Source organism: Nicotiana tabacum, chromosome 2 (genome assembly GCF_000715075.1).
Source record: "Nicotiana tabacum cultivar K326 chromosome 2, ASM71507v2, whole genome shotgun sequence".
Lineage (NCBI taxonomy): Eukaryota > Viridiplantae > Streptophyta > Magnoliopsida > Solanales > Solanaceae > Nicotiana > Nicotiana tabacum.
Genome location: NC_134081.1, coordinates 15,221,934 through 15,234,340, shown reverse-complemented (window position 1 = coordinate 15,234,340; position 12,407 = coordinate 15,221,934). Strand labels below are relative to the sequence as shown.

General features: G+C 35.1%; 1 protein-coding gene across 2 annotated transcripts; it reads left to right on the top strand.

The window, feature by feature from the left end:
• Window positions 1-2,773: 2,773 nt before the first annotated feature.
• LOC107794009 (uncharacterized) lies at window positions 2,774-10,624 on the top strand. 2 transcript variants are annotated; one of them, XM_016616457.2, is made up of 5 exons: window positions 2,774-3,333; window positions 4,639-4,727; window positions 4,839-6,818; window positions 9,233-9,422; window positions 9,890-10,624. In XM_016616457.2, exons 1-5 carry the CDS (start codon window positions 3,282-3,284, stop codon window positions 10,486-10,488), a joined length of 2,910 nt encoding a protein of 969 aa, XP_016471943.2. In that variant the 5' UTR covers window positions 2,774-3,281; the 3' UTR covers window positions 10,489-10,624. The 2 variants fall into 2 exon arrangements, with proteins under 2 accessions (XP_016471943.2, XP_016471942.2); XM_016616456.2 differs by having other exon boundaries at window positions 2,780-3,333; window positions 4,639-4,739.
• The last annotated feature ends 1,783 nt before the right edge of the window (window positions 10,625-12,407 follow it).

Below are 12,407 nucleotides of genomic sequence, written 5' to 3'. Positions count from 1 at the left end.
GTGCCTCGATAAGGTCATTTAAATGCCCCTTGTTAGATGGGACTAAGAGCCCGTTTGGCCATGAAAATATTTTCACTTTCTTTTTTGATTTTTTTTAAAAAATCAGTATTTGACCATAAAATTTTTAATTTTCACTTTAAGATAAATTTTGAAATTTTTCAAAAATTTAAAATACTTCAAAAAGATATTTTTCAAAATTTTCACTCAGATCACTCACAAAAATTCAAAAACAATCCAAAATTATATTCATATCCAAACACAATTCTAATTTTCAAATACCATTTTCATTTGAATTATTTTTTCTTTTTTTCGGAATTTTAAAATTCTTATGTCCAAACGCCCATTAAATTATAACAATCGAAAGTTCGATTAACTAAGCTCCCGTTTGAATATAAATTTTTTTTATTTTTTTTCAAGAATAAAAAGAAAAATATTATTTGTTTATTGAATTTGATTAGTTTTTTAAAAAAATTTAAAGAAAAATTTTCAAATTCCAAAAATTAGTTTGAGCCAGTATTTAGGTGAAATTTTTTTCTCCCATTAAAAAAGCTTCTAACTTTTATTAAAGTAAAATGCATGTTGATACAAAATTTTAACTTTCAAATACTATTTTTCAATATAATTTTAATTTTTTTTTAAACTTTCAACCAAATCGATATCCAAATGCGCTAAATTTAAAATTTTTTATCCAGTAAAGTTAAAATTTCAACTCAGAATTCGAGTATTGCCCTCTCATTTGTCAATAATAGCACTCTGGTAAAAGCTCTAATGAGAAGTACATTTACGGTTTTTATAACAGTGTAATATACTGTATATTATGCCCTACTTGGCTGCTGTCAAATCAATGATTGGTCTATAGATGTTTATTAAAACTGGTAAAAAGTATTTCAATATTTTCTTGTGTTCTAGTTTAGTCCAATTTGCTTTTAAGCTAAGATTTTTTCTTATTTTTTATTTTTTGGATGGTGGGTTGGGGCAAGTGAAGAAGTTATGTGGTTCTAACTTCTACCACTCAACTTTCTGGTTTCACCAACAATATTTAAACAATTCTAATTACCCTTAAACAAATTTCTTTATTCATGTAAGTTATAGGGCAAGGATAGTTTTTTTCATTAAAAAAGTTGGAGCTACATTTACCTTTGGTTAAAATAACAACATATTTATTCTAACTTCTCCCTAGAGTTAATCACATTCTTTTTATAGATAAAATTAGGTAATTTTTTATTAATTACGCTTTACATGAAAAAAAAGAATTACAAAAGTCGAGTTGATCTTGTTTTTTTAAGTTACAAACATCAAGTTTATTATCCCCATTTTTGACAGTTTTAGTTAAAAGTTTAGAGAGAGAATTGGACAACACCATTTTAGTAGGAAAGTGGTTACTCCACGCCCAAAGTGATTTTTTTTTTCTCATCCGGTGTTTGGTATCCACATTGAGGCCAGATTAAATTCGAATCGCATTGAAAAGTCCCTTATTGAAAAATAAAACGCTACTTAACAAAGACGACTTTATACCTAGGACTCAAATCTGAGACTTGATTAAAGATTCAAAGCTCGAGTGTCTTCTACGGAGATTTACCAAAATGCTAAAATTATTTACCTTAGCATATATTTTTCCCAATACTATTGATAATGGACTTGCCTTTTTGAAAAGTTCGACGACTTTAATTACTTTTGATTCCGCACACCATTAATATTTGGGGTTGGAGCTAAGTATGTCATTAGGAAGTTATTTTATTATTGCATTTACTTGGTCAAAATTGGATAATAAAGTCAAATATGTAGTCCTCGACAATAAGTGAAGATAAATACTTTATGACTTTATCTACCTGATGTATTTGAAATTTGAAATTGACAAATAAAGGAACCAGAACAGGAACGTTCCTTTAAGGCACAGTACTAACTTTACTTCAAAGGGAAAATAAATTGGTATTTGTTGCATATAACTGATAAATGCATGGAGGAACTTATGAATAAATTAAGTTCATAACCGAATTAGAGGGATAAATTTACCCCAACAAAGTAAGAAAATTATTTGAACTTTGGAAAGGGTAAATATGAATATTTTCGAACAAGAGGAGCAAGTTAGGTCATTTTTATGTAAAATATTTTTCTCCTGTCATATCTAGATATCCTGTAAAGTGTAAGTAAGAGACTTGCATCTTTATTCCTCTTTTTTTTGTTTGAAAAATACAGGATATGATTGCATACAATACATCTTTATGGTACGATCTTTTCTCGAATCTCGCGCATTAGTGCATCGAACTCTCATTTTTTTAAATTTTTTTAGAAGTTATCACTAAAACTTTAGAATGAACATAATTTGTATTAATAGATTAAAATTGATTAAACATCTTTATTTACTGCAATATTTTCCAAAAGAATCAAAAATTAGAAGTGTTAAAAAAAAAAAAAAAAGATGAAGAATCGTAATACAATATTCCTAAGCCCAAACCAAAATTTGGTTAGTAATTAACCAAAACAATCAACAAACTAAACATCTTTTATTTAAAAACCAAACACGTGCTGCCAAATAATTTTCCAAATAAATTCAGGCTTGAAGTCATGGCAAAAATAATAAAATAGTGTCAGTCAAGTGACGTGGCGTCAAAACTTAGCACGTAGGTCCCACTAACCCCACTACACTCTATTCCACCCGCGCAGATAGGGAAATAGCGAGTCCTCCGTATCTCTCCCACTGTGTCCCGTTTTGTCCTCACTTTTCCCTATTTCAAAACTTTTGCATTTCAAAATCTCTCTCTCTCTCTCTCTCACACACGCACACGCAGTTTCTCTGCACCCAAAATAAACTCATAGCTTAGCTAGAATGATAAGTCCCTCATTAATGTCCACCTCTCTCCCTCTGTCACTGTTTCTCTCTCTATACGTATTTACTCTCTCCCTTGCTTTCTCTCTCTACAATGTGATCCGTTAATCACAATTTCTCTTTCTCTCTCACACCCACACACGCACACACACTCTCTCTGTGTTGTGTCAATGTCTTTTCAAAAATGATGAAGCTGTGAAGAAGAAGAAGAAGAAGATAGAAAGCTTGAGCTAGGGTTTTTAATTCCTTTTTTTTTTGTTGAATTTTTGAAATGGAGCTGGTGGTGATTTTCGAGGTTGTCACTTGCTTTTTTCCGAGATTTACGATCTAATAAAAAATTTCCCTCTCTCCTCTTTTCAAAATCCTTTTAACTTTTTTTTTTTCCTCCTTTATTTTTTTGTTTTTACTTTTTGTTCCCTTGCTGTCTCCCGAGCTGGATTTTTTTTGAAAAACAATGGAGAAAAGTCGTCATAGAAAGTCCAGAAGTGCTTCGGGAATTATGGAAGGTAAATTTTCTCAATTCTCTCTGATTTAACTGTTTGCTAGAATTACTAGTAATTTGCTTTGATGAGCTGAGTTTTGTGGATGAACAGAAAAGTAATAGTAATATTTACAGTGAATAAATTGTTTTCTGAAAATGCGTCTTTGTATTCGGAGAATTGGGTGAAATCTGGTTGCCTGTTTGACCAAACTAACAAAAGCTGAAAAAAAGGGAAGGTGATTTAATGAATTTATTTTGTTTATTTATTTACTCTTACATTTTGATAATTTAGCTGTTGTAAACTTTCTCTAAATTTTCCTTTGTGTATTTGAACGGCAGAAGTTTAAATGAATCTCTCCATTTTTTTCTGATGATAATTTATTAATTTTTTTCCTAAGTAAGATTTTCTTCGTCTTATGTATGCCATTTTTAATAGTAGTATTTAATTTGGCAAGCAAACACCGATTATGTGGCATAATTGACTCTTTCTTTATCAAATCCTCTTTCAAATTTACTTCGTATCCTTTTTCTTTTCCTTTTTCTAGTGAGCTCGGTAGATATTTTTATTTCAAAATTTTCTATTTTTAAAGATGAAATAATACTTTTAATGTTTTTTTTTTCTTTTCATTTGTCTTCTTCTTCGATGTCGTATTTTATCTCGATAATTGCTTTTCTCCTTGTTATGTACATACCCATGAGGTATGGCTTTAGTTTTTATTTTTAAAACATTTTTGGTTTCCAAATTACTTTTTTCCAGTTCTTACTTTAATTAAAGTTAGATGTTTTCCATGAATGATTAGGCCCCTTTATGTAGTGGCAACACCATCATTTTGTTTTTGTTCTAATTTTTTTTTTAATCATTATGTTAAGCGATGGGTTGATTCACTTATAGCTATTCTGCTTAACCCTATTGTAATTTACTCTCTTCCTTGATGTTCACTAACATAAATTCCTGAAAGATTTAAGTTATATAACAGTGTAAAGTTTTTTTTTACACTATTAGTTATTTTAACCTATAATAGCAGGTTAGTTACAATTTTTACTAGTACCAATTAATGCTTATCAAGAGATTTACATGTAATTACCTTATATGTTACTAATCGTGTAAATATTTTTTATGCCGTCAGTACACAAAACCTAAACCCATTCTTGAATGGTGCTATTGGTTTGCTTTTGTCTGTTTATTCTTCCATAGCTATCTGAGCATGTTAGAAATTTTACTGTTTCTTTTAATATACTCAGCTTGAAGTTTAATCTGAGTTGCAGCTACCTCTCTTTAATTGGTGATTGCAAAGCGAGTACTGACATTGTTACTTGATCCCGTGTCCAGGAAGTAGACTAGCTCAGAAACAGATTGCTACACCAAAAGTGGCTCTAAATTCTCGTTCCTACTGTGATGGAACTGCTAGGGGAGATATGGTCAGCCAATGTGTATAGATATCAGCCTTTTTGTGGGATATCTCATGGTTAATTAGTTCTCAAATAAATTAATAGTTTTAGCTGATTTACATTAATATTTTCTACCTGTAGATTATGCTTGATTTAGAGAAGAGCTCTTCCAAACGAGTTACTGGGACACCAATTAAAAAGTTGCTTGCAGAAGAGATGGCAAAAGAAGAAGTCGAATCAAAGAGAAGGCCACCCAGCATTGTTGCCAGATTGATGGGTCTTGAAGGGATGCCATCTCCGCAGCATATTGGCAGACAACAAAGAAGGTTATCAGACAACTGCCAACATAGAAATGAACAGGTAGATCCCAGGAGGAGGAGGCAGCTATTCAATGAACAATCTAGTAAAAGAAGTTCCATGGAGCATCAAGAATTCAAGGATGTGTATGAGGATTTGGAAGCATCGCATGTTGCCAATCGTCGTCATTCATCAAGATGGACTGAAACCGGTAGATTTGCTACTCCTGATATGGCACTTATACAGCAGAAATTTATGGATGCAAAACGTCTTTCGACTGATGAAAGGTTTCAGAACTCAAAAGAATTTCATGACACTCTTGAGGCGCTTGAATCAAATAAGGAATTATTGATAAAGTATCTTCAGGGACCAGATCCCTTGTTTGTGAAGCACCTGCAGGATCTGCAAGTTGACACTGCTAGTTCTATGTGCAGTCACATAGCAGTATTAAAGCCATCAAATTCTGTGAAATATGAAGGCAGTGTCAAATCCTGCAAATCTGGTAGAGGCGGTTCACGTAAACAAGACATCAACTTGCAGAAAGAGCGCATTGATGGTCTCTTACTCCAGTCACAGCATCGTCATAGTGGACAGAATTCCCAAAAGTCATCACCGATTCTTTCTGAAGGAAAGGAGGAAAATATTCTTCCAACAAAAATTGTTGTTTTAAAGCCGAACGTTGGGATAACACAAAGTGATATTACTTCTGTTCCATATCAGCCTGACGTGAGGAAGCATGCACAACATCCTCGTGCTTCACCTCGGGGAGCAGGACTAGAGGAAGAGAAAAGTTCATCTAAGAATATGGGGATATCAAGGCCCAAGTCAAAAGAAGCAAGGGATATTGCAAAGGAAATTACGAGGCGGATGCGGGACTCTTTTGGGCCTTCTGATGGTGGGGATGGATACTTTAGAAGTTCTGGTTTTAAAGGATATGCTGGAGATGAAAGTTCTTGTGATGTGTATGAAAGTGATTCGACCGGTGAGTCAGACATTACAACTTTGTCTGGTAGGAAGTCATTTGGCAGGGGTAATCTGAAAAAATCTTCATCTCAAGGTTCTTCCGAAACATCAGTGGGCAGGGAGGCAAAAAAGAGGTTGTCTGAGAGGTGGAAGATGACTCAATATTATCAAGACATTGAAATGGCTGGTAAGAGTAGTACACTTGGTGAAATGCTTTCTTTACCTGATGGGGGAACCAAACCCGATCATTGTGATACCATGGTGCATGTTGAAGAATCCACCAGCGAACTTGGTGGCAGGAAAGGAACTGCTGAATGGGATTTCCCTTTGGGTATTAGTAGTAGAGATGGTTGGAAGGATGTGTGTATTAATGATTCATCAGGATACAGGTCAACTTCTCCGCCTTTTGGCAGCAAAAAGCATAGAACCAGAGGACGACGGGAAGTTTTTTCTAATAAGCAATCCTCAATTCCCAAAGATCCCGTAAATAGGGAACAGTGTGTAAATCACCGCAGAAGTAGGTCCTTGGATGGTATGCTGAATTTGAGAGATGAATTCTTATCCAAAGACTCTAGATCTAGCAAGAAGAAACTTCATTCCTGTCATCTTGGTAGTGACTCCTCATCAAAAGGCAAGCTAAGCCAGAGAATTGATATGAACCTAGAAAAGAATCAATCTGAGAAGCTGCCTGTAGCTTTGCAGGTGCCTGCTGCAGATGACATGCGTTATACTGATGCTTCGGATGATGCTGAAACCGAGGGTATAACCCTGTCATCAGAATATTCTATTGAGATGCTTCAAAAGCTACCTGCAGAATGTTGCAGTGCTTCTCCTCTTAATCAAGAGGTTTCAGTTCCACAGGTTTGTTTATTCTCGTGTAGATGTTTTACGTCTTCTCACTTAAACATAGTTTCCATATCTTTTTCTTCCTTTCTCACTTGCTGTATACCTGTTAGGTTACCTTGCTTAGCCTTGGCTTTGATATGGTAACTGATGCGCTTTTGATTTGGCTATAAGTTTTGCATAGTAAATTTTCTGTCAGTTGTGTACTTGTGTTTTAGAGTCTTCCTAGAATGTGGGTGTTTTATGTTCTTTGGTGAATTTTCCTTATTGGGCATCCTTTTTCTCTGACATTACTGCTTTCGGAAATGGCCACAATGTCTACTTGGTGAAGTAGTGTAGCCAGCACTAAGTGGCATCTTCCTTAATCTGTAATATTGAGACAGAAAATTTATGGGTTCTGGCTGGAGAATTTCATATTGAGATGATGTGTTTTATGAGAATATGTTAGCTGGGAAATCTGATAGTTTTAAGCAATGACTATATACTAGTTGGGGGGATACAAGTTTCATGTCTCCTTTTTACAGGTAGCTTTAGAAAATGATTTCTGGATTTATTTGATTACACGTGCAATTGACCACTTCCTTTTTGAGGTCCATAGAATGAAGAACACCTTTCGTTGTTTAAGCGCATATGACCAAAAAAGGAAAGTGCTTTTAAGTAGGAAATAATCAAACATAAATGGTAGTATCAGTTTTCTGCCATTATTATCTTAAGAGGAACATCCTCTTAGATAATGTTAAAGCTGAAAAATTGTCGATGTTTATTGCTTGAAAGTAGTTGAAATACATGTGATTGTTTTCTAGATATAACAATATTATCTGGAATTTCCTTGATTAACTTCATGGGTGACCACTTTGCAAGTGACTGAACTGACTAATCAAGTACTCCAGTTTGCATTTTCTTAGCTTAGGCTTGACTAGTCTTTTTGTAAGCCCAAACTGACATGGCTACTTTGCAATCTCTAGTCTTTCTAGATATAACAATATTATCTGGATTTCCTTGATTAACTTCATGGGTGGCCACTTTGCAAGTGACTGAACCGACTAATCAAGTACTCCAGTTTGCATTTTCTTAGCTTAGGCTTGACTAGTCTTTTAGTAAGCTCAAACTGAAATGGCTATCTTTGTCAAAAGAAGCTCGAAACAGTAACTAGCTGACTGGGATGGTTTCTGGTCTATCTTAGCCAATCATTGTGATTTAGTGCTATATAATGCTTTGCACACACTAACATGTTGATACCTTAAATTTCTGCCTGTGTTTTATACACTTTACTACTCAAAAAGCAACTTTATGGTGTTTTTTATTTACTGACAAATTTGGTGCCATCGGCCACTTCAATAACACTAAAGATGAAGCCTAATGGGAATTGGTTTGTGTCATGATTATGGTAGAACTTGAAGGGTGCATTTGTATTAAAAAGACCTAGGAGGTCCGGGGAAATTAAGCCACTTTTTTGGGGGAAGACAGCTTAGATTCCTGTTTAACACTTCTGATTTAAGGTTTCCCATTTTGGACGATGCAGATTTTCAAATTGATTGTATATGGTCACTTACTGTTGGATTTTCTGTTTCAACAAGCTGAGAAATTGCTTATGAAATGCTCTTTGAATTGGAGATATACATTGAATAATTTCAAGTTGGAGGGTATTTGTATGTGTGGTATTTGATCCAGATGTTTCAGACATATCGCTATATAGCTGGTGTAATTGATATGGCATTATTCTAGAAGGAATTGACACGCCAGTCTTCCATTTTTGTCTGTGAGACATTATTTAAGTTAACACTGTGAGCGGATGGCAGGTAGAATGGTTTTCCTTGCATCAGCTTTTACTTGTAAACCATTTGTATCTTTCGTACCTTTTCTAAACTGCATGTATTAGTGCTGCCTCTTTCTCTTTGTCCATTGCATAATTACTCATCAGGAAGTAATAATGTGTACAACATTTACTATGTTGCCTATTAGTTTGTGCAAAACTTTCTTGCTTGGATCAATTTGAAAAGCTTGTGATGCTGGTATCATATGTATGATGTACCAAATGCACGTGTTACAAAATGGCAGGCACTGCATACGTTGATCGTGCTGAATGCACATTAAATAATATAGCACTCCAAACACATTTATTTGGGGTAAACTTTGCCTATTGTTATGTTCTATGGGCATAGATAGACGATTAGTCCTTGGAGTAAAAGGATGTCTCTGCTTTTCGTTTCTATGGTGTTTATAACGAGATGAGTGATAGTTTTTCATTTTAATTGTTTCCAGAAGAGTAGTAAGCTTGCACCAAAAGGGTGGGCAGACTGCGGAGTGTGGTTAATTAGGTCTTTAAAACACCAAAGATTTATTAGTTTGTATGTTTACAGTACTTTTCTATTTATGTTTTCTGAGTTTCAAGTCTTTTTTTTATCTTATATGTGGAGCTTTCTGTTATCTAGGCAGTACTTCCGGAACCACCACCTGCAGCAGCTTCTGTTCTTTTGGAGTATCCTGCACCTGAACCTGAGTCATCAGTGAGCTCCAAGGAGGCTGATCATCCTAGTCCACTTTCAGTTCTGGAGGTTCCTTTTACCGAAGATGTGTCTTCTGGTTCAGAATGCTTTGAGAGAGTTAGTGCTGAACTTAATGGTACGTCTGATTTCTTGACCATTGCAATTATTTGCAATATGCTACTTCCAATCTCCAATATCTGTCATGTGTAATTGTATAGTTCGTAACATTCGGATTAGCAAAACAAATAAATAAGAAAAGGAGAAGACTCTATGCTTATAAACTGCAGACTTACTTTTCTGCGGCATTTCAAATCATCAAACACCTTGTGTATTCAATTGACAGGGCGCACCTCTGATGGTGAATTTTTTAATCTGCATCTTTTATGCTTTAGCTACTCACAAGTTGAAATTGCTACTCTCCTTCCCGAAATGTCAAAGTTTTTTGCATTTGAATGATGACGAATCTAGTATTTGAGCCCCTTATTACCATTCTCATCATTTTTATTGTTATGTCTTCTTCTTGTTCTTATTATTAAGTTTAGTAGATTATCTTTGTCCCCGTATTTTGAGAGTTATTTATTCACATACTTGTAATCTCGCCAGAGCTCCGGATGCAACTGAAGCTCCTCAGAATGGAGTCAGAGGCTTATGCTGATGTAGTAGTAAGTGATGAAGAGGTTGAAGGACCATCAGCTGAGGCCTTTGAAGACAAGTGTAGTTTAAGGTCCCAAAGCTGGCAAACTTCTTACACATTAGATGTGCTCACAAACTCTGGCTTGAGGGCATCCGACCCCGACACATTCGTAACATCTTGCCACTCTCTGGAGTCTCCTTTGGATCCCTGGATTTTTGACAACCTTGAGAAGAAGTACACTGATGAAACATCTGGACCGAGATATGAAAGGCAGATATTGTTTGACCGTATAAACTTGGGTCTGTTGGAGATTCTCAGGACGTATGTTGATCCTTGCCCGTGGGTGAAGCCAATAGAGGGTATTAACTGGAAGTGGCAGAAATATGGGATGATGAATATGCTGCAGCAACTGCTGAGAAGCCATGAAAGTATTGCAAATGCAGACACGCCCGCTAATATTGTCGAGGAGATGCATTGGCTAGAACTCAAGGACGACATTGATCTGATAGGCAAGGAAATTGAGAAATTGTTGATAGAAGACCTCATAGTAGAAGTTGTAACTATGTAGAGGCAATCTAGGTAGTTTCATATAACAAAAGATCCAAGGTTTTAGGAGATAACTAATAAAATACAAATGTTGCATCACCTAGTATTAACTATAGTATAGCTTGATGATATTAAATGCCAGTATCGGGCACCTCTCATTACATGAAACGTAAGCATTCTGAACTTGATTTCTGTAAGTACAGCAAAATGCATTTCTAACCTGGCACACGAATCAAGCAATTTGATATTCAGTTCGTATCTAGTTTTCCTTTGTATTTCCTTGTCTGGGCTGTGGAAAAGGGAGCAAGACGATAAAAGCAGCTAAATCTTTGTGAAATATACAACAATATTAGCTAGTAATATGTCTACATTGGGTGAACTGTGCTTTACCAAACTACATTATATATACACGTGCACATTTCCATGGACATATTGCAGAAGAGGGTCAGGTTCCCAGTCAGTAACTAAATAATATCAATTTATTGAGGTATTTTTTCTTAAAACTAGGTAACCTGCATCCTGCTACCCTTTGGGTGTGCTCTGAATAAACTCCGCTTCAGTCCAATAACTTACAAATCACACTGTACTACGTAAGCCCCGTAAGATGAGCTGAGAAAGCATGTTGGGGATTTCGAACTTGCGATATCACATTTGGGAGATCTCTGGGTAAACCAACTCGGCCATCCTTGCGAGTTAATTTCTAGTAGTTATTATTCGGTGGTTTGGTTGCGAAGTAAGAAAAACGTATTGAAGACTCTATAACATGTCCACGTTTGATTTTATGTTCGGTACTCTTTATTTTATTGTTTGAGCAAAATTGGTGTATAAAACTCCGCCTAACTAACTACTTAAAAAAATAAGTTTTACTCTCCTTTTGGTTTCTCAATATTATATTTCTTAGCATGTTTAATCCACATGAACGAACCACCCCACCTAATAATTTATGAAAACTGTATGGGCCGAAATCTATCTCTAGAATACTTAAGTCAAAATGGCATTGGTAACACATTCTCAGGCCGCCACGTGTCGATATGAGCTAATTAACAACGAAGCCATGGTCGAAGAGTCAGCGAAGCCTGGAATCGAGGAGTCGTTAAAGATCGAGGTCGAATACCTTTGACAGAGTTATAACGGCTAGTTTTAAGATAGGACATTAAAAAGAATATTCTAGACTTAAGTCAAAATGGCATTGGTAACACATTCCCAGGCCGCCACGCGTCAATGTGAGCTAATTAACAACGAAAATCGTGGTCGAAGAGTCAGCGAAGGCTGGAGTCGAGGAGTCGTCAAAGATTGAGGCCGAGGTCGAATACCCTTGACAGAGTTATAACGACTAGTTTTAAGATAGGACATTAAAGAGAATATTCTAGAGGATATTCTTTGCTCTTGTACTATAGGGTTTTTAAGAACATATTCCCAACAAATAGAAGGAGACACAAAGATAGGGGACAAAAAATATTCATTTTTGTAAAAAATACTTTGACTTTAGAAAGAGAAAATCATGTCTCATCACACGCACAAAAAAATAGCCTTTTCACTAAGATTCTTGCTTACACTTTTTCACTAGATCTGAGAATATCTCGGGCACTCAAAGGTTTATTCATCATTCTCGATTGTCAGAAGGAATATTCATTGCTTTCATCCTTTATCGGGTGACTCATTTGCATTTATTTACATAAATACCATTTATTGATGTTTATTACTATTTAATGCCGTATTGCTTTTGTTTGGGTTCTTAAATATTAACTATTGTACGCTGTCATAGCTTTTGGGACACATCTACATGCTATTTATCACAGTTTCGGGAATTTCGTCTTTAGGATATTATTTTTAACTGAGATTAACCCTCATTTATATAAATTTAATTAGTTGAACCAAGATCTATATTTTTGGTCAAACAATTTGGCGTCGTCTGTGGGGATTTCTTAGTTAATTTTTTAA